This window comes from Euprymna scolopes, chromosome 43 (assembly GCF_053919585.1).
Source record: "Euprymna scolopes isolate OS-2025 chromosome 43, ASM5391958v1, whole genome shotgun sequence".
Classification (NCBI taxonomy): Eukaryota; Metazoa; Mollusca; class Cephalopoda; order Sepiida; family Sepiolidae; genus Euprymna; species Euprymna scolopes.
In genome coordinates, this window is record NC_136524.1 from 48,177,013 (window position 1) to 48,198,984 (window position 21,972).

General features: G+C 31.5%; 1 protein-coding gene across 1 annotated transcript in view; it reads left to right on the top strand.

The window, feature by feature from the left end:
* The window catches only part of LOC145268325 (protein amnionless-like), a 183,693-nt gene that overhangs the window by 57,722 nt on the left and 103,999 nt on the right, over positions 1–21,972 (top strand). Inside the window, exons 2-3 of the mRNA XM_080123816.1 lie at positions 620–780; positions 19,156–19,252. Of these exons, the coding sequence (XP_079979942.1) occupies positions 620–780; positions 19,156–19,252 (258 nt within the window). The remainder of the gene's footprint in view (positions 1–619; positions 781–19,155; positions 19,253–21,972) is intronic.

Sequence of the window (21,972 nt, forward strand, 5' to 3'; positions counted from 1 at the left end):
GATGGGGGGGGGGGTTCTTCCGAAGTTAGTTGGTGACGATTATAAGTAATTGCGAGATAAGATGGGAGCCAGAAATTAGGGGTGGGGGACTGAAAATGATAATATAATGGATTGATTATACAATATTTAAGATCAACTTGGTAGATAAACATTTATGGACGAGAAAAAAAAAAAAAAAAAAAAAAAAAAAAAATTAAAGCTAGCATTTAATACAACAGAAATACATAAATTAAATACTGAAATAAAATGTAGTTATTAATATTTATATTATTAGTTATTATAGTTATTATATTATTATATTATTATTAGTTATTATAGTTATTAATATATATTGATTATTTCAAAACTGTTCATGCAGGAAAAGATATCACATCTTTTCCCTATTTAATTAATAGTTATGAATATTGATTATTTCAAAACTGTTCATGCAGGAAAAGATGTCACATCTTTTCTCTATTTAATTAATAGTTATGAATATTGATTATTTCAAAACTGTTCATGCAGGAAAAGATGTCACAAAATATAGATTATTTGAAAACTGATGATTTCCAAAAACAAATATCAATTCATTCTTTTTCTTTTATTTGATTTTATTTATTTATTTATTTATCGATTTTAGAAACTGCTTCCTGTTTTTACAAACGTTGGTTGCCAAATACAAATTTCGGTACACCCCTCAACTGGAATGCTGCAAGAGTTCCATGTGGAAATGACCAAGTTATTATTCCTGATGATTCTCCAACTATTATTCTGAATTCTAATTCAACCATTGGTCAGCTAGTAAGTATTATTTTTTTACATATATTTTCTATAGAAGACCACCCGGCGTTGCCCAGTCTTAAAATATGTTTACATATGACATTTGAATTAATGTAGATTTCATAGTTATTACTGTAGAGCCAATTATCTATTGGTTATTGATTAATTACTATATATAATATTTAGTAATGGCTGCCCGGCATGACCCGATCATAAAATACACTTAAATAAACGATATTTTAATTCATGCAGAATGTATTATTATAGAGCTAATATTCTATTGATTATTATGTATATATTCTATTATGTATTTTGCCATACACGGTAACTGGGTGCCTTGCAGCCCCAGGCTAAACTTGTAGAAGATCTCGGAATAGTAGGGGAACCCAGGGGTAGTGCGTTGTGGCCCACCAATGTGTGGACATGCCCTGGTACACTACCAACCCCTACCCCACTGTCTTGTGGGTGCCCTTGGTTGGGCAAGGACTAGGGGAACCAACCCCAAAATCAAACACCACTGCCTTGTGGGCCTTATCAGAGCAAAAGGCTAAGAGATGGGAACTCTGACTTCAAATCCTACTGCTGCCTTGCAGTTTTCCTTAAAAGGCTATGGAACCTCATCCAGAAAGAAAAGGCGTAGTAGCAGATATGATAGGGCGACTGTTTACTTTGTTGAGATTACTTTCAGCCAGAAGCTGCGACCTCCTCTGCTGCCGTCACGGTTCGCTCCACTGGACATGAGCATTGGAGGTTCAGAGGGTGTCTATCTGATGCACAACAGATATTGCACCTAAACTGCGCAAGCAAGTTTGGATCCAAGGTGGAAAGTCCTATGGTGATGGAGTGAGACTACACCAACACATTGGGATAAAGCACTGAGGCCCTGACTAGTCATCGTCAAGACTGACAGACTGTATGACGACGACGACGACGACGACGACGACGACGACGATGATGATGATGATGATGATGATGATATACCCAATATATAGCAGTGATTTTAAAACTAAAAGGTTTAAACCAAGGTCGCTGGAAAGATGGTGGGATCCTTCTACCGCTCCAGAAGATATCTCACTACAGATGCAATTCTCTATCTATATAAAAGCCAAGTACGTCCAATGATGGAATACTGTTGCCATATCTGGGCAGGAGCTGCTAAAAACAGCCTATCCTGCCTTGACAGAGTACAAAATAGACTTCGTGGCTTAGTGGGGGATGCCCTTTTCTCTACCCTGCAACCTCTCTCCCACAGAAGAGACGTTGCGAGCCTATCCTTGTTTTATCATTATTTCCATGGCAGGTGCTCGTCTGAACTCCAATCTCTCGTCCCCCCTCGCCAATCTTTCACGAAACACACCCGTCTAGCTGAATCCACTGTGAGAAGTTTCCCCCACTCTTTATCTGTGCCTAAATCAAAACGTGGATTCCATGAACAAAGTTTCTTTCATAGAACTGCATGCCTGTGGAACTCTGTTCCGTCTACCTGGTTCCCAACTGACTACAACTTGGATGTCTTCAAGTCCAACGTTAACAAATTCCTAATGAACCGCCCCCTTAAGTAAACACTTCATCAAATCCCCGCACTAACGTACTGTACTTTGAATTAACCCTTATCCCTGAGTGGCTTCCGGGCCTTGATAAGTGGTGACCACCGTTTAAAAAAAAATTTTTTTTTTTAAATTGATTTTGGCAGCATCAGCTAGAATCGAAGCCAAAGTATCTAACTCTCTAGTGTTGTCCATTACCGTCTGAATTAAGTCTGTATTCATATAAAAACTTTAAAAAATAACGTCAAACTAAGCGATAAATTTATACTTGCACAAAAATAGAAATAACTTAGTCGACTTACACATGTAAAGTTCCAATTTTGTTTTCATACTTCATTTCTTTTTGGTGGATTGATTGTTGCTATTTCTTCTGATGAGTTAAGGGCATAATAGATTCACTGACTGATATAATAATTAAGTGATTGATTTTGCGCTACGAAACAGATACTGTCAAGAATTGTATTAGTCAACTGAATCGAAAGAATAAATTATAAGATGGTCAACATCACGAATTTTTGAATATAACTTTTTGTTATTTATTATATATATATATATATATATATATATATATATGTATATATATATATATATATATATATATATAACTACTACATTTACTCACATAAAATTAATATACGAAAGTATAGATTTATGCGTAAACTTTAAGTATTTACTTCAAAAGTGCTCAATACGTAGGTAGAGCTAGTTAGTAATTTATAAAATATATATGGCGATTAAGCTACACTGAATATTCGGCGTTTCATCCTAGAGTAGATGAAACGCCGAATATTCAGTGTAGCTTAATCGCCATATATATTTTATAAATTACTATATATATATATATATATATATATATATATATATATATATATAATGTGTATCACCTTTTCCCTCTATTATTTTCATTCTTTCACAAATTGTTTTTCTAATCTTATTGAAGATTTGGCTTAATGCCTAAGGCAAAGTTATTCATCCAATATATATAAGCGTTTTGTTAAAATGCAAATGTTTAACGGGCCAATGGGCGATAATCCCACAGCAACGTTAAAAGACGCCGTCATCCAACATTCAATTCCTTGGAGTTTCTGGTTGTCCTGGTGTTGACAATTTACTTTGGTTAATGCCGTATGAATATTTGGGTTTGTATTATTATACACATAGATTCGAAAAAGTTGTTCAATGTAACATGTTTATTCAGCTCGAAAAACATGCAGTGTTTACCGATGTATTGGAAAATTCAAAATGGCGCCCGACACTCTCTTTAACATGGTAAGTTTGGGAAAACGTGTTATAAATTATAAACTAGATAAAATACTATTTAAAAAACACCGAATATATGTCAACTTATGTCACGGTAACATATAATGAGCGAATTTCTAACAGTATTTTGTCTAGTTTATAATTTATAACATCTTTTCCTGAACTTACTGTGTTAAAGAGAGTGTCGGGCGCCATTTTTAATTTTCCAATACATCGGTAAACACTGTATGTTTTTCGAGCTGAATAAACATGTTACCTTGAATAAAAACACGAAAAATATATCCAGTTTGGTAGAAAAGTAACTTATCTTGCCTTTGATAACATTTATTTGTTATATATTTGTTTTTTTTGACAACTTTTTCGAATCTATGTGTACAGTAATACAAACCCCAATATTTCTACAATATTCATGGGATCAGTAAGACAATCCTAATTATCGAGGGAAGAAAAAATTTAAACCTGTGATAAACATTTAAAAAATTAAAATATTTTTTAAAAATAATAAATATTACTTCTTCATTATTAGATCGAAATTCGAAAATCGAAATTGGGAATTTCAAGTAAAACCAATGGTATCTCCTTAATTGTCATTTTTCTTCTTTTTTTTACATAGCTACACCACTTATCAAGGCCCAGAGTCCACTCGAGGATAAGGGTTAAGAGTGTACAGTAGTCAATTGGACAATATAGTAATTGTTAGTAATGGAAATTTGGTAAATTTGTTAACTTAAGTGGAACGGCTCATCAAGAACTTGTTTACATTGGACTTGAAGACAACCATATTGTAGTCAGCTGGAAAGCAGGCAAACAGAAGACAGTTCCACAGAAAAGAGCATCCCCTACTAGGCTGCAAAGTCTATTTTGAACTCTGTCAAGGCAGGATAAGTCCTTTCTAGCAGCTTCTGCCCAGATGTGGCAAAAGTACTCCATCCTTGGACGTACCGGGTTGTTATATAGACAGAGAATTGCATCAGCAGTGAGATATCTACTGGATCGATAGAAGGATCCCACCATTTTTTCAGCGACTTTGGCAACAGATTTGATGTACGTGTTCCATTTCAGATTAGGAATAAAGGTCAAGCCCAAAAGCTTGTCAAAACATGAAGCTTCTCCAAGACCATTCATTTCAATTGATGCCAGATGGGGATCTGAACGTTGATGATGTAAAGATAGAAGCTTGGTTTTTAGATGCATTAAAAGTAACCATCCACCTCTTTCCCCATTGTACCACATGCTCAAGATCAGAGGAGAGAAAATTGGAGAGAACTTGGTCGTTTACAGTTTTTGATGTGCTACCATAGATTGTAGTGTCGTCAGCATAAATGTCTACAAATAATGTAAAGATGTGATTTGGAAGACCATTAATGTAGATCAGGAAGAGAGTTGGGGGTCAGTATGGACCCCTGAGGGACTCCAACATTAATACTGTGAGCTTCTGATTTCTGCTCATCAACCACTACTCTTATGAACTTATCAGAGAGAAATGATTTAATTGCAGTAATAAAAAAAAAATTATGAAAAACGATACGGTAAAAAATTAATTATTAATGAAAACAGTTTTCAAAGACAATTAGTGAAGATTTAGTTTTCTAAGATTTTCAGTTTTCAGAAAATAATCACCTTTATTACGACTGGAACTTTCCTGTTTATTTATTTTTTTTATATTATTAGCAAAATTGAATTTTCGCTAATTGTCTTCGAAAACTGTTTTCATTAATAATTAAGTTTCCACCCCATCGTTTTTCATAATTGATTCATGATAAATTAAATTTTTTTCTAGCAGAATCAATTTTAGCTGATTTTCTTCATAAACTATTTACATTATTAATTTTCTATCTATCGTGTGCTATTGTAGATTTTTAGGAGAGAAGATAATTTGATTTCTTTATGCGTTTTTATAGAAGATTTAGACATTTTTAATAGGTACTTCATTGTATAGGGAGGTGATATCAAGACTATTCAAGGTGGGGTTTTGAATATTATTTTTATTTTTATTTTTTTTGGAAGGTCTCTGGTTAATATATATACTAGCAGTTCAACCCGGCTTTGCTCAGGCCCTATGTACTGTTCATAACTTTATGTGCATATATATATATATATATATATATATATATATATATATATATATATATATATATATATATATATATATATATTAAAAAGTTTGACTCATGTCCAGGTAACCTACATCTAAAATGTCAAGTGTTTAGGCCCAAAATTGTCAGAGGCGTTTGGTAGAGTTTTCAATGGTCAAATCGTTGAACTTTGACCCTTTATAGAGAATAAATGACAAAAAGTTATATTCCAAAATTCATGATGTTGACCATGTCATATGTCAAGAATTGTATAAGTCAACTGAATTAAAGGAATAAATTATAAGATGGTCATGAATTTTGGAATATAACTTTTTGTCATTTATTCTCTCTCTCTCTCTCTCTCTCTCTCTCTCTCTATATATATATATATATATATATATATATATATATATATATATATATATACGCTTGACTGATAGAACCTAATGGAGAGTCAGTATTTTTTTTTATTTGGCGCTTCTACACTATCCGGACGAAATTTTGGAAATTGTAATACTAAATTTCACATGAAAACAATGGTATCTATGTATTCCTCATATTTTTAAGATGATTATATCCAAAAATTACGAAAATCGATAAGGTAGAAAAAACACAGAATTTTATTAAAACGATCGTAAGATGCAGGAGAGTTCAAAAGGGAGGTAATTTTCCGTTTTGATTCAAACAAAATGGCCGCAATTTTTCACCTGCTAACACAATTAAAGTTGTTTTTTTTTTAAATAATTCGGTAATATTCAGGTAATTTCGACTGCATAATTTGGAAGCTACCATTGTAACTTAATAGAATTGATGAAACAAATCAATACAAACCATTTATGTTTTTTTATCTGAAAACTCCACTTATTGACTACAAAATTTCGTCCTAATAGTGTAGAAGCGCCTTTCATTTTGACATTTGGGTTCATATTTTCAATTTTTAGAAGTAGTTTGATGAAGACGTACAACACTTACATTTAATGTTTAAGAAAGTTATGAAGATAGGGTTGGCAAGGTTGGTCTTGCACCTATTTTACAAGTACTTTAGTGGAATGTGTTCCAACGAACTCATAGCACTTGTACCATCTTGATGTGCATACTCCTGATTAATCCGACAAGCAACAAAACGTTGAGATCCTTAGATGTTGGAAAACTTTCTACTCAAATAGATTTTCCCCTTACACTGCTAGACTTTGGAATTTCTTCCCATTTTCTTGACTGTACTAACCTGCTGAACTTTAAATGTAATGCGAACAAACATCTTGCTGCTTAACTCCCCACAGTTCCCTGTTAGACACGATACCAAATAGTAGCTCTTTACGTTTCAAGTGGCAGTATGTCTTGTTTGGCAAGAAAACGACTAAAACAAAAGGCGTATACACTTTCGACTAATGCGACAAGAAGCTAAATCCTACGTCTTTACTGCTGAGGTCCCTATATGCCAGAAGCCTTCTATTCTAATAATTTCTTTCCTTGGATGGTAGACTTTGGAATCCCCTCCCTGTCTCCTACTTTCCTAAATGTACTAACATGTAGAAGTTTAAAATAATGTGGACATACGTCCCGCTGCTCAACTCCCTACTTGTGTCCCTGTTAGACAATATCCCAATTGGTAGCCCCTTACGTTTCAAATGGCAATATCCCTTGTTTGTGGGAAGAATAACAGTTGTTGTTGTTGTTATTGTTGTTGTTGCTACTGCTGCTGTTGCTGCTGCTGCTTCTGCTGCTGTTGTTGTTGTTTCAATAATATTGAGTTCAGTTTTGCAAACTGTTATTTTATAATCCATTGGCAAAGTCGCTGAGAAAATGGTGGGATCCTTCTATCGATCCAGTAGATATCTCACTGCTGATGCAATTCTTTACCTTTACAAGAGCCAGGTATGTCCAAGGATGGAGTATTGTGGCCACATCTGGACAGGAGCTGCTAGAAGCACCTTATCCTGCCTTGACAGTTCAAAAAAGACTTTGTAACCTCGTAGGGGAATCCCTTTTCTCTTCTCTACAGAAGAGACGTTGCAAGCCTGTCTCTGCTATATTGTTATTTTCATGGCAAGTGCTCGTCTGAGCTCCAATCTATGGTTCCCCTCACCAAACTTTCACAAGAAAAACTTGTCTAGCTGAAAACACTAGCAATAATTTCCCCCACTCTTTATCTGTGTCTAAACCGAAACGTACATTCCATGAGCAAGGCTTTTTTCTTAGAACTACACACCTGTCGAACTGTCTTTCGTTTGCCTACTTTCCAGCTAACTATAATATGGTCATCTTCAAGTCCAACGTAAACAAGTTTTTGATGAGCCATTCCCCTTAAGTAATCCAATTTACCAAATTTACACTACTAACGATTCCTATGAGAGTGTCCCATTTACTACTGTAAACTCTTTAAACCTTATCCTCGAGTGGTCTCTGGGCCTTGATAAGTGGTGACACCTATGTAAAAAAAAAAAGTACTTATGCTAAAAATTATTTTAATTATGTTCATTTAATAACGTCTTTTTATGTTTTTCATAGTCTTTTTTTTTTTTTTATTGAAATTCGGCTATACATGAATAACTGATTTTTAACGTGTTTCCATCGATATATTTATAACTAAGTGGATGAGTGTAAAACGAATCTGAAAAATGATTACCAATTTCGGAAACAAACACTAATTCATTAAGCAAGACGCGTTTATCAAGCCTCACCAATCTTTTCTTTTATGGAAATCGCCCCCAGACAAGGCATGAAACCACTTGATGTAAGGAGCTAACAAAAATGAAAGGTTAAAAAAACTAACCAACAATAAGTCTTAAATGGATAGATTCTAACCCAGAAAACAGCAATTCCTCTCCCTTTGTCAGAAACATCTATAATATAAACCTCCTATGTCTGTTTAAATTTTTGTATGTATGTATGTATGTTTGTATATCTGCCTAAAACTTTCGACAGAGGCGACGGATTTTCACGAAATTGATATCATTTTGAAGCCTGACGTCTCGAACAACAAATATCGAAAAATTGGCCAAAAATATTAATTCCTTCACTCTCAACTGGGCAGTTTTTGATAAGAAGGGGTCGATTTTTTGCAAGCCATTTTTGCAAGTCATTGTATCGGTTGGATTGACTTTGCGTAATTTTAACGTTCAGAACTTCTGGTCACGTCATGGAGTAGCGTTAGGACATCAGATTTTCTTTCACTTTGTTTTCTGCCTTCGTGTCACGGGTTCGAGCCTTCCTGCCTACTGCCACTTTTTTTTTTTGCTCAACACACACCTCCAAACACCCGGGCAGCGCCTGGCACTCAGGCTAGTTGCTCATGGAATGCGATGATTAAAAGACAGAATAAAGAAAGCGAAAGATACGGCGCTGCCGAAAGAAATCCCTAGTATCCACTTTCTACATTTCTTTGCTTCGGATGGTCGTATTTTTGTTGAAATATTGATACCCTACGCTTTTTTTTTATGACATTCTGCACTGGAAGCACGTTTTCGTTAACACTAGTTATTTACAATCTAAATTTTCTCTAGCGGAATTTTAAAAAATTTACATGGTTTCAGAATTTATCGTGTTGAAACTTTTTAAAGTTTTATCTAAAGTTCTGTGGGCACTAGATTGTTTGTAAAGTGCTATAATGGAATGACCTAGCACCCCTCCGTATAATAATATACAGACAATGTAGATATACTCCTCCGGGAATCAGAGAGTCCCAAGACGCTGAGCGAGACAGACTCTCGCCTTGCATCCCCTTTGTAACTAAACCTTTGTATTAAGCCAAAGTGAATGTCCTGTGTTATGATTATCTAAAGAAAGATATATCATAAAGTTATGATCGATATCACAAACAAACATTTATTCGTGCAACTCATTCAATACGCATTTATAAAGATTTTTGCGCCATGCCACTTCCCTGTAGGTGATTGGACTTTTTGCTATACTGACATTAAGTGGCCTATACATTTCTTTTATACTTTCCACAAAGAATACATATTTTGGAGGTGCAGTTTAAAAAATTTATTTTGAATATTCGTGATGATTGATTTCAGAAGCAAACATTTACTCTAGAAGAAGGATAGAAAGCTCAAGGGCAGAAAATTTCAGAATAACAACAGAAATTGAATCAGGGCTTGAAGCCTTAGATTGATTACAAACAAAAAGAACCCTAGCAACCATCAGTTTTTAAAGGAAAATTCAGAAAGAACAGCACCAAAATCGTCAACAGGAGAATTGCCATAAAAAAAAGACGAGCAAAAAGCCTAAAAAGAGGATGAATAGCAGACTTACCATTATTAACAATACTATTATAGAGTCTCAAAAATCATGAGATCCAACATTTTGAGATGAGATAGAGTCACAAATCCTTTGAGAATAGCTAGACTTAGACTCAAAGATTGCTATCTTGCTGTAAGAAAAAAAGGGAATAAAAAAGGCAAGGCAGCGAAGTGACTCAGTAACATGCTACAACAGTCTCCAAGAATTCTTCTACAAGTCTTCAGGCAATCTCCCACAACCACCTCCAAGAATTCTCGTAACCGTCTGTCCACGTTCTCTCCATGGCCTCCTTTTATGCGGCCGAGCAGCGAGATTTTGCATTACTTTGCAAGACTGCATCTTGATTCTTTCTTCCCTCACTCAGCTTGATGCCACATGATGTACACACACACGGACATTTTAACTGTAAACCATTTTTTTGGTTTCCACAATCTTCCCTACGCTTGCAGGCATTGCTAACTCTTCTGTAGAATTGTCTAGAAGTCTTGGAACCATCCCAGTGATACTGATTAAAATAATGATTATGATAAGTAATGGCAGAAGCATAAATAGATGAAAATCAGGGCGAGATAATGAGGTTTGGTTTGAAACTTACAGTAAGGGGGAGATAATGAGGTTTGGTTTGAAACTTACAGTAGGGGGGAGATAATGAGGTTTGGTTTGAAACTTACAGTAGGGAATGAAGGTGTCAATTCCAAAAGGTAGTCAATCGGGAGCCTCCTTATTCGAAGCCATACCAAAGATAAGAACTCAAAGAAAAAAACACATAGAAAGCTGTAAACCAACCCAATCACCATTTCTTTAGTTAAGCATCTTCCTATGAAATAGGAGGATCGATTGAAGATTTCACAGAAAAATCCATCTCAACATTAAAACAGCAGGATCAGAAAAACCCAGTAAATAGGAAGAAATAATAGGACATGCGTCAGTAAACAAAGTGCAAAAAATTCACATAAGAATGACTGATAAAAGTTATTATCAGGAAAGCATGTACGAAAAGGACAATTTGGATAATAAAGTCCTATAAATATTATGTAAATATTCAAGTCTAATAAAGACAAATACCTGCTAAACCGTCTTTTTAGACAATGAAGTCCTTTTTATAACACATTCGTATAAAGTCTGATGTAAACAAATACTTGCTGACAATATGGCCACCTCCAAGTTAACATAAAAAAAAATACTTGTTGAGCTGTCTTCTTGGATAATAATTCTTGTCACGTAATCTTCAGCCCATTCCACCCTTTTTTATCTCAACCAGTTTTTTCCCCAACTGATTAAAATGTGATCGTCTTCAAGTCTAAAGTAAACAAATACTTGTTAAGCTCTCCTCTTGGCTAATCAACAACTCTTAAGTAATCTTTTGCTCATTCCATCCATTGTTATTCCATGCAATTGCTTCCCAACCGACTACAGCATAGTTCTTTTCAAGTCTAATGTAAGCAAATACTTATTAAGCTGTTCTCTTGGATAATCAATCTTAGTCAGCACCCCTCATTGTTATCGCAACCAATTTCTTCCTAACCAACTACATGATAATCCTTTTAAAGTATCCTTCTTTTGTCCGCTCCACCCATTGTTATGCTAACAAATTTCTTCCCAACCAACAACATGATAGTCCTTTAAAAGTCTAATCTATCTATATATCTATAAAAGTGAAAGTGTCTGTCTGTGTATCTGTGTATCTGTGTGTCTGTGTGTGTACATTTCCCTACGCAATAATTCTGTCAATTTTTAGTCTACAGACTCGAAATTTGATATACAAGATACTGAGATTTGGGAAAATCGATGTGATCGGTTTCCGGCCAGAAATTTGGTTGTTAAGGGTTCAAAGTTCAATGATTTGACCTTTGAGAACTCTACCAAACTCCTCCGACAATTTTCGGTCTAAACACTTGAAATTTTAGATATAGGTTCATTGGACATGGATTTAACTTAATAACTTGATTTGAGCCCAAAACGATAAATTTTAAGGGGTGGTAATAGGGGTCAAAGTTAAAAAAATTGACCACTTTTTTTTTTTTTTTTTGCTCAACGTACATCTCCAAATACCCGGGTAACGCCGGACACCCATGCTAGTATATCTATAAAAGTGAATGTGTCTGTGTGTCTGTGTGTTTGTGTGTCTGTGTACATTTCCCTACGCAATAACTCTGTCAATTTTCAGTGTACAGACACGAAATTTGATATACAAGGTACTGAGATTTGGGAAAATCTTTGTATTCCGCTTTCGGAAATTTGGCTATTAAGGGGTCAAAGTTCAACGATTTGACCTTTGAGAACTCTACCAAACTCCTCCACTAATTTTGGGTATAAGCAATTGAAATTTTGGGTATAGGTTCTTTGGACATGGATCTAACTTAATAATTTGATTTGAGCCCAAAACAATAAATATTAAGGGGTCGATAATAGGGGTCAAAGTTTAAAAAATGTGACCTCTGTAGTCTCTACCAAATTACTCAGACAATTTCTGGTCTAAACATTTGAAATTTTACAAAAAGGGTATTCAGAGATAGGTTTGGGTCGAAAATATTTAGTTACCAATATATAAATGTATGTATGTATGTATGTTTGCATGTCTACTTAAAACTTTCGACAGAGGCGACGGATTTTTACAAGATCAATATCGTTTTGAAGTTCGACCTTTCAGACGACAAATATCAAAAAATTGGCTAAAAACATATCTTCACCTTCAACTGGGCACTTTTCGGGGGGGGGTCGCTTTTTTCGACGATATTTTCAAAAGTCATCCCCTTTTCGATTGTCTAGCCTTAATTTAAATCTACGTCACTTCCGGTTTGGCAGTGGTCGTAAAGCAAAGACGTTAGGTTTTTTTCCTGTTCTTTTCCTCCTTTGCGGTATGGGTTCAAGCCTGCCTTCCTACTGCCACGTTTTTTCTTTTCTTTTTTTTTTTTGCTCAACGTACACATCCAAACACCCGGGCAACGCCGGGCTGAAATGGTAGTATAGGTAAATACTTGTTAAGTTGTCTTCTTGGATAATCAATTCCTCTTAAGTAATCTTTGATCCATTCCACCCATTGTTATTGCAACCAATTGTTTCACAACTGACTATAGCATTGTCGTCTTCAAGTCTAATGTAAGCAAATACTTGTTGAGCAGTCCTCTTACATAATCAATTTTTCTTAAGTAATCTTTTGCCTATTCCATCCATTGTTATTCCAACCAGTTGTTTCCGAACTGACTACAGCATGGTCCTTTTCAAGTCTAATTTAAACAAATTCTTGTTGAGCCGTCCTCTTAGATAATCAATTCCTCTTATATAATCTTCTTTTTATTCCATCTATTGTTATCCTAACCAATTTCCACCCAGCTGACTACAGCATCGTCATTTTAAAGTCTAATGTTAACAAATACTTATTGAGCCGCCCTTTTGGATAATCAATTCCTCTTAAGTTAATTATCTTTCGATTTCACCCATTGTTATGCCAACCAATTTCTTCCCAATCAACAACAGCATGGTCCTTTTTAAGTCTAATGTAAGCAAATACTTGTTAAGCCGTTTTCTTGCATAATCAATTTCTCTTAGGTAATCATCTGTCCATTTCACCCATTGTTATCCTAACCAATTTCTTCCCAACCGACTACAGCATGGTCATTTTCAAGTCTAATATAAACAAATACTTATTGAGCCCTCCTTTTTGATAATCAATTCCTCTTAAGTAATCTTCTGTCCATTTCACCCATTATTATCCCAACCACTTGCTTCACAGCTGACTACAGAGTGGTCCTTTTCAAGTCTAATGTAAGCAAATACTTGTTGAGCCATCATCTTGTATAATTAATTCTTCTTAAGTAATCTTTCTATTCCGCCCATAGTTATCCCGACCAATTTCTTCCCAACCGACTGCAGCATGATCGTTTTCAAATCTAAGGTAAACAAATACATGTTGAGTCGTCCTCTTGCATAATCAGCAACTCTTAAGTAATTTTCTGTCCATTCCACCCATTATTATGCCAAGCAATTGCTTCATAACCAACTACAACATTGCCATCTTCAAGTTTAATATACACAAATACTTGTTGAGCCATTCTCTTGCACAATCAAATACATGATTACCTTGAAGTCCAACATATACAAATACTTGTTTTTTTTTTTTGTTTTTTTTTTTTACATAGGCATCACCACATTATCAAGGCCCAGAGGCCACTCAAGGATAAGGATTAAAGAGTGTACAGTAGAAATTGGACAATATAGTAATCATTAGTAATGAAAATTTGGTAAATTTGATAACTTATATGGAACGGCTCATCAAGAACTTATTTACTTTGGACTTGAACACAACCATATTGTAGTCAGCCGGAAAGCAGGAAAACGGAAGACAATTCCACAGGCGTGCAGTTCTAAGAAAGAAGCTTTGTTCATGGAATCTACGTTTAGGTTTAGGCACAGATAAAGAGTGGGGGGAATTATTGATAGTGTTTGTTCATCAGTCCTCTTAAATAATCGAATCTTACGAAGTAATTTTCTATACATTCCACTCAATTTTATCCCAACCAATTGCTTTCCAATTGATTAGAACATGGTCGTCTTCAAGTCTAATATAAGTAAATACTTTTGAAGTCATCCTCTTGGATATTCTATTCCTGTTAAGTAATCTAATGTCCATTCGACTCATTGTTACCAATCCATTCTTGATGACAATTCTCGTTAAAATGACAATTTATTTAACCTTTACCCTCGAATGACTATGGCGTTCTTATGCCATGATGTATCAAAAATATCAACTTCTTAATTCCTTCAAACAGTCGATCATTATTTTCCAAACAATCTAATACTACCTTTTATGCAGAAGCCCTCAATTTTCCTGGTTTCATTATATATATTTTTTTATTTTATTTTTTCTCCTTTTTACATATTTTCCTCATATTTTTATCGCATGAATATTTCTCGTATGTTCCTATTATATATATTTTTTATTAAATATATTTTTATTATATGTATTTTTTTTATTAAATATACTTTTATTATATATATTTTTTATTAAATATATTTTTATTATATATATATTTTTATTACATATATTTTTATTATATATTTTTATTATATATATATTTTTATTACATATATTTTTATTATATATTTTTATTAAATATATTTCTATTATATATATATTTTTATTAAATATATTTTTATTATATATATATTTTTTATTAAATATATTTTATCATATATATATTTTTATTAAATATATTTTTATTATATATATTTTTATTATATATATTCTTATTACACGTATTTATATATATATATATATTATATTACACGTATCTTTATTATATATATATTTTTTATTACATATATTTTTATTATATATATTTTTTATTACACATATTTTTATTATATATATATTTTTTATTAAATAAATTTTTAGTATATATATTTTTATTAAATATGTTTTTATTATGTATATATTTTTATTAAATATATGTTTATTATATGTCTTTTTTATTTAATATATTATGATCATATATATTTTTATTAAATATTTTTTATTAAATATATTTTATTATATATATTTTTATTACATATAATTTTATTGTATATATATATATTTTTTATTACATATATTTTTATTATATGTATATTTTTTATTAAATATATTTTTAATATATATATATTTTTCATCGAATATATTTTTATTTTATATATTTTATTCATTAAATATATTTTTATTATATATATATTTCTTATTAAACGTATTTTTATTATATATATTTTATTAAATATATTTTTATTATATATATTTTATAAAATATATGTTTATTATATATATTTTATTACATATATTTTTATTATATACATATTTTTATTACATATATTTTTATTATATCTATATATTTTTTATTAAATATATCTTTGTTATATATATATTTTTATTACATATAATTTTATTATATATATATTATTCATTAAATGTATTTTTATTAAATATAATCCTATTATATATATATTTTTATTACATATATTTTTATTATAAATAATAATTTTTTTATATATACTTTTATTATATATATTTTTTATTACATATGTTTTTATTATATATATTTTTATTACATATATTTTATTATATATATTTTTATTCAATATATTTTTTATTAAATATATTTTTATTATATATATATACTATGTAGTTTTTATTATATATTTTTAATATAATTTTTTCTCATATATTTTTCTCATATATTTTTTCTTTTATATTTTTCTTTAAATATATATATATATTTATATATATATATGAGAATGGAACGCGCAATATTCTGTGTAGCCTAATTGGCATATATATTTACATAATTTACTACCTAGCGCTACCTATGTATTGAGCAATGTTGAAGTAAATAATGAAAAATTTATGCATAAAATTATATCTTCGTATATTAATTTATGTGATTAAATGAAAATGAAGTAATCATTATATATATATATATATATATATATACATATATATATATATATATATATATATATATAGTTTTTATTGGTGTATATTTCAGTATATTTCAACAAGTCTGATGAAAGGCTGTTATTGTGAAAAAAATTTTCAAACGACCTAATATTTGAATTTGTCCGAATAGTCTTGAAACAATTGTAACTAACGTTGAAATACACTATTTATTGCTATCACTCCGTTCTTTGATGTCTTGATTTTTGTTAAGACACTATATATATATATATATATATATATATATACATATATATATATATATATATATATATATATAAAGCTGAACGTCTCTGTGTGTGTGTGTGTGTGTGTGTGTTTGTGTGTGTGTTTTTGTGTGTGTGTGTGTGTGTGTGGTTACGAATATGCTCCTATATGGTTAACTATTTTAAAAAACTGATTGCATATAATGATAGAAGATGTATCGAGACACAGGAATGGTTATGTTTGATCTGGCAGAACGGTGGTTCATTAAAATTGTGGGGTCTGCGTTCGCGTCTGGCCCTCAAAGTATGGAAATAAAAAATTAAAAAATTAAAAAAAAAAAACGTTTACAAGGGTTTTTGATATAGATGTACATAAGAATACTTTGATAAGTATGTTTTAACTTAAATAGGGATGGTATAATAAAATTGTGGGGTCTGCGTTCGCGCCTGTACTCCATGGAAATATGGCACAAACTTTAACAAAGACTTTTCATATCTATTTGCGTAAGTATACTTTGATAATTATGTTTCAGTTTGAAGAAATATGGTATAATAAAATTATTGGGTGTTCGTTCGCGCCTGACCTCCATAGAATGTAAATATGTCACAAAGTTTAACAAGGTTTTTTAAAAGGGATTAGGTTCCACAATGACACCTTAACTTTAATCTTAATTCACGTTAGCTTTTATTTATTTTTTTGAGTTGAATCATATTGTGTCGAATAAATTCACCTCATAAATTCACGTTCTTATTAAAATGAAAGCCAAAAAAAAAGTCGGAACTTTAGACAATTCTCGACACAAATTTTGCATAACTCTGTTTTTTCCTTCTCCACTTGCACGTGGCACTCTTTCGAAAATAGATAAATAGATAAATAGTAAAAAATAAGAACGTTACTTGTTATCGTGTCAAAAGAAGGAAAAAATCCTGCTCACATGATTACGTGTCTTTTTAAAAACATTTACATAACCTTTTTGTTTTTATTTATATATCTGTTTAAGCTTTTTTTTTGTTAGTGTACTAGAAGGAATTCAGTTGATTACAACCCTTTCTGCATGTTCTTTACGTTACAATAGTACAACCCTGAATCCGATGGCGCAATACTACACCGTTCAATACTGTAAAACTGAAACGAAGCTGTTCTGCTTGAAAAGGACGCCATTTCTTCTTATTCATATTCATATCGATTCTTTGCTTTAAAAAACTAAAGTAATTACATGTTTACTTTTTTAATATCCCATTTTGCTGTTTCGGATTATTTTACTAAAGTAAGTAAAGCTTCATTATTTTTCAAAATTGTTTTTGTTTCTTTGTTTTTCGATATTTCGTCGATATTATTTATTAAGAGTGTTTAGCAGAAAAGCCAACAAATGACTACCCGAAAAAATAAATATACAAGAAATAAATGTTACCATAGTCAATAAAAGTTCAGTTCATGTTTTTTTTGTTTTGAAGTAGTTTTAAAGGCTCTTTACTTGAAATAATTTCAGCGAACCGAAATTAAAACGAAATTTGAGGCGATAACTACTTAAATGAATTTTTATATAAACTACACATGCCATAATCGGATATTCCTCAAGCACAAAATAACGGAAAACATTAAAACATGTTTATAAATATTCCTTACCTTGACGGAACTCTCTTAAATTGTTAACACAGAATGCTCAGGTGCCCCTCCTTCAAATTAAAAACAGAGCTCTCCATTTAAAAGTCGCTGCCATTTTGATTTTTTTTTTTTTAAATCGGTTCGTGAATTAAAAAAAAAATTTTTTTACAAGCTACTTAAAAATGCAAACAATGAACTTTTCTACCATAAAAGTAACTTTTATTGACTATGGTAACGTTTATTTCTTATATATTTATATTATTATATATATAACATTTTCTCTTTGTAAGGAAACATCATTTTGTTGGTCACTCTTGGCTACGAATGGAAAGAAAGTTGATATAAAAAAATATATTTTCGAGAAAATTTTCTTTACTTTCATCATATTTTGCTTAGGGTAAAATTTTGGAGTATCAAAACATATCTCTTTTACAACCCCCTCCTTTTCATAACCTATCATACTTTCATCAATCACAGTCCATTTTCTGTAGGCTGTTTTTGAACCCAGTCAACGACGGGTACTTCTGCTAGTATATATATATATATATATATATATATATATATATATATATATATATATATATATATATATATATATATACTTTATTTACTCACATAAATTAATATATGAAAGTATAAATTTATGCATAAACTTTTAGTATTTACTTCAACAGTGCTCAATACGTATGTAGAGCTAGGTAGTAAGTTATAAAATATATATGGTGATTAAGCTACACAGAATATTCTGCGTTTCATCCACGCTAGCATAAGCCTGAAGAACACTAGTGTGGATGAAACGCGGAATATTCTGTGTAGCTTAATCGCCATATATATTTTATAGTTTACTATATATATATATATATATATATATATATATATATATATATATATATATATATATATATATATATATATATATATATATATATTGTATATATTGTATATATATTTCTTGTATATATATTTTCTGTGACTTTTCTTTTACAACGTCTAGGTTTTACCATTAAATGGTATGTTCGTTCTCGGAAAAAATAATATCCTCAGCTTTTCCAGCAGTTCCAATGATCCCAACTGCGTCAACTCTGGACAAAGTAAGACAAATTTTTCTCATAGAATTATTCAGGATTTTTTTTTTCTTTTCTTTTTTTTTTTTCTTTTCTTTCTTTTTTCCTTTTTTTTTCATTATTATTATGGACTATTTATTATAAAAAATGACATATTGGTTGATGAATGAAAAGAATCTATTTATTTCACTTCAAATACTGACTGAGAACAGACTAGAGGTTCAAATTCTCGGTTTGGCACATGAATTGGTATCGGAATAGAAAAAAAAATAGTGCTTAATTTCCAATGCCAATAACGATTTTTTTAATTGTTTAATTCTTGGTTTTATTTTGTTTAAAACAATTTTCCATCGCTAAAGTTAAAATGATATAACATTTGTTTTTAATTTTAAAATAAAATTAAAATGTATAAATCATTTTAAAACTGTATATTTTGTGTTTGCAAAAGTATATGCGTATATTACATGGATTTTTACAATAATCTGAAAAGAAAATAATTTTTAAAAAAAGAACTCTGCAACTATATATTAAGTTATTTTAAAAGAATGCGAATCGGAATCGGTAATTGTATCGGAATCGGGAATCTAAAAAAAAATTGGTAATTGTATTGGATCCGGAAAAAATATATTCGAATCGCCCCATTGATTAGCTTAGAAACAAAGCCGCGATCGTGATTCTCTGATCCAAAGTGCTATTACAGTTAGAGCATCTTGATCTTATAACGTATAAGTATCAAGTTGAACGAGTGTTAAATATCAAAGCATCAATTATCAAGCGAATGCACGTCATTATAATTGCTAATTATTATAAGGACGTGTGTGACTTCTTTGTGAATGGATGAAAACAATCCACTTATTTCACCTCAAATACTGGCTGAGAATAAAGCAGAGGTTCTAATCCTGGGTTAGTGTTGTCGTCCTAGGAAAATGTCATAAAGAAAAACGCGACCAACAGGGTTAGATAGAAAGAATACATTGTACAAAAAACATAAGTACAAAGAAAGGTTATCGATATTTCTGACTGTTAGTTAGATATTCTGTAGTCTCGCGTTAGGTTGCGATATTTTACCCCACGAGAATATTAACCTCGTGGTTTATATAATGGTTAGCGGAGTTTATTATGAGTGAATGTAACAAAAAGGTTTGGGAGTGAGGTGTTATAGGGACTTACACATTCATTGAATGTGTAAGTCCCTATTACACCTCACTCCCAAGCCTTTCCCCTCCCCCCGCAAGGGGTACTAGTACTTTTATCTTTTTTTTGTAATGCTTTTAGTATGAAGATTCTCTTGCTGTAGAGTAGGACGTCATCATACTTAAGAAAACCATGTTGTATTTGCTGGTATTTATTTGTGATCTTCTGTTTTGTAGCACTAACAAATGCGCGATATTGTGCTTCGTGTTTAATTTCCTGAAGTGAATACTTCTCAAAATTCGCCCCCATCTGATTGGCTGAGACCGAACAAGTCTATTATTCCAGAATCCATTTCTTCATACATAAATGAATGTACGTGTACCATTATTTACTTTTCGATTTTGGGGCGTCTTTTTAACTCTTACATAATCCTATTTTTTTGCTTTTTTTTTTCTTTTTTTGCTTTTGTTTGTTTTTTTTGGGGGGAGACGTTTATTTTTTATATTTTTCATATATGTTTTTAATATTTACTATTACTGTGGACGCTTTTAGTTACTTATATATTTTCCTACGCTTACCTATGCTTCAATCATGTTACCTATCATGTCAACTGCTTACAACCATTACACGATGCTAGTTTTTTTGTTGTTGTTGTTTTCGTTTGTTGACATTCATACAAACTATGAAAAAAATTATTTATATAACACACATTATTAGACACAAACGATGAAATAAAATCAGGAAAAAATTCAGTTTTATTATTTTTTTCAATATTTTTTATTCAACTAAATTTACGGCATTTGAGACCGCTCTATGTTGCTTTTGAAATTTGGCCTTTCTAAAGTTTGACAGATTAGCCTTTTTATGGCCAAATTTGGCATTTTCTACACTATTAATTAAAACTTGGTTCAATGAAAAAGTGTAAAAAATAAAAAATAAAAATAAAAAATTGGCCTTAAAAAAGCTAATCTGTCAAACCTTAGAAAGGCCAAATTTTTTAAGCAATACGATGGCCTCGTGTGTCATATATTTAGTTTCATAAAAATGGTGAAAAATAATAAAACTGAAATTTTTTTCTGGTTTCATTGCAGCCTTTGAATTTTTAGGGGGGGGGGTATACTTCCACCGAGCAACACCGATTAACAGACCCTGCTAGTTATTATTAAAGTTTGGACCTGGCTAGTACCAGACGGGAGACCGTTTGGGAATTCTAGGCTTTGTATGTGCTCTCTGCTAATCTTGGCATTGTTTCCAGTCATCTTGAACCTCTACTTGCCACTGGTATTTAACAATGTCAAGTCAGGAGAGGTGTGGTTAGAGATTGCGCAACTCTTGCAGCAAAAATTCCATGCACAGGCACCCTTACATTATTATTATTATTATTATTATTATTATTATTATTATTTTACGCCTCTTCCTCTTCAATCTTCTTTTGCGTCTTTATTTTTAATGTTTCTTCTTCTTCTTCTTCTTCTTCTCCTTCTCCTTCTCCTTCTCTTTATAGACATTAGAATTCCAATTCTACAATCTGGAACTCAAGAGAAAGTTCCGCGTTTGAATTTTAATTCTCGATCACAATTAGAAATGGTAATCATGCCTTCAAATTGGAAAGA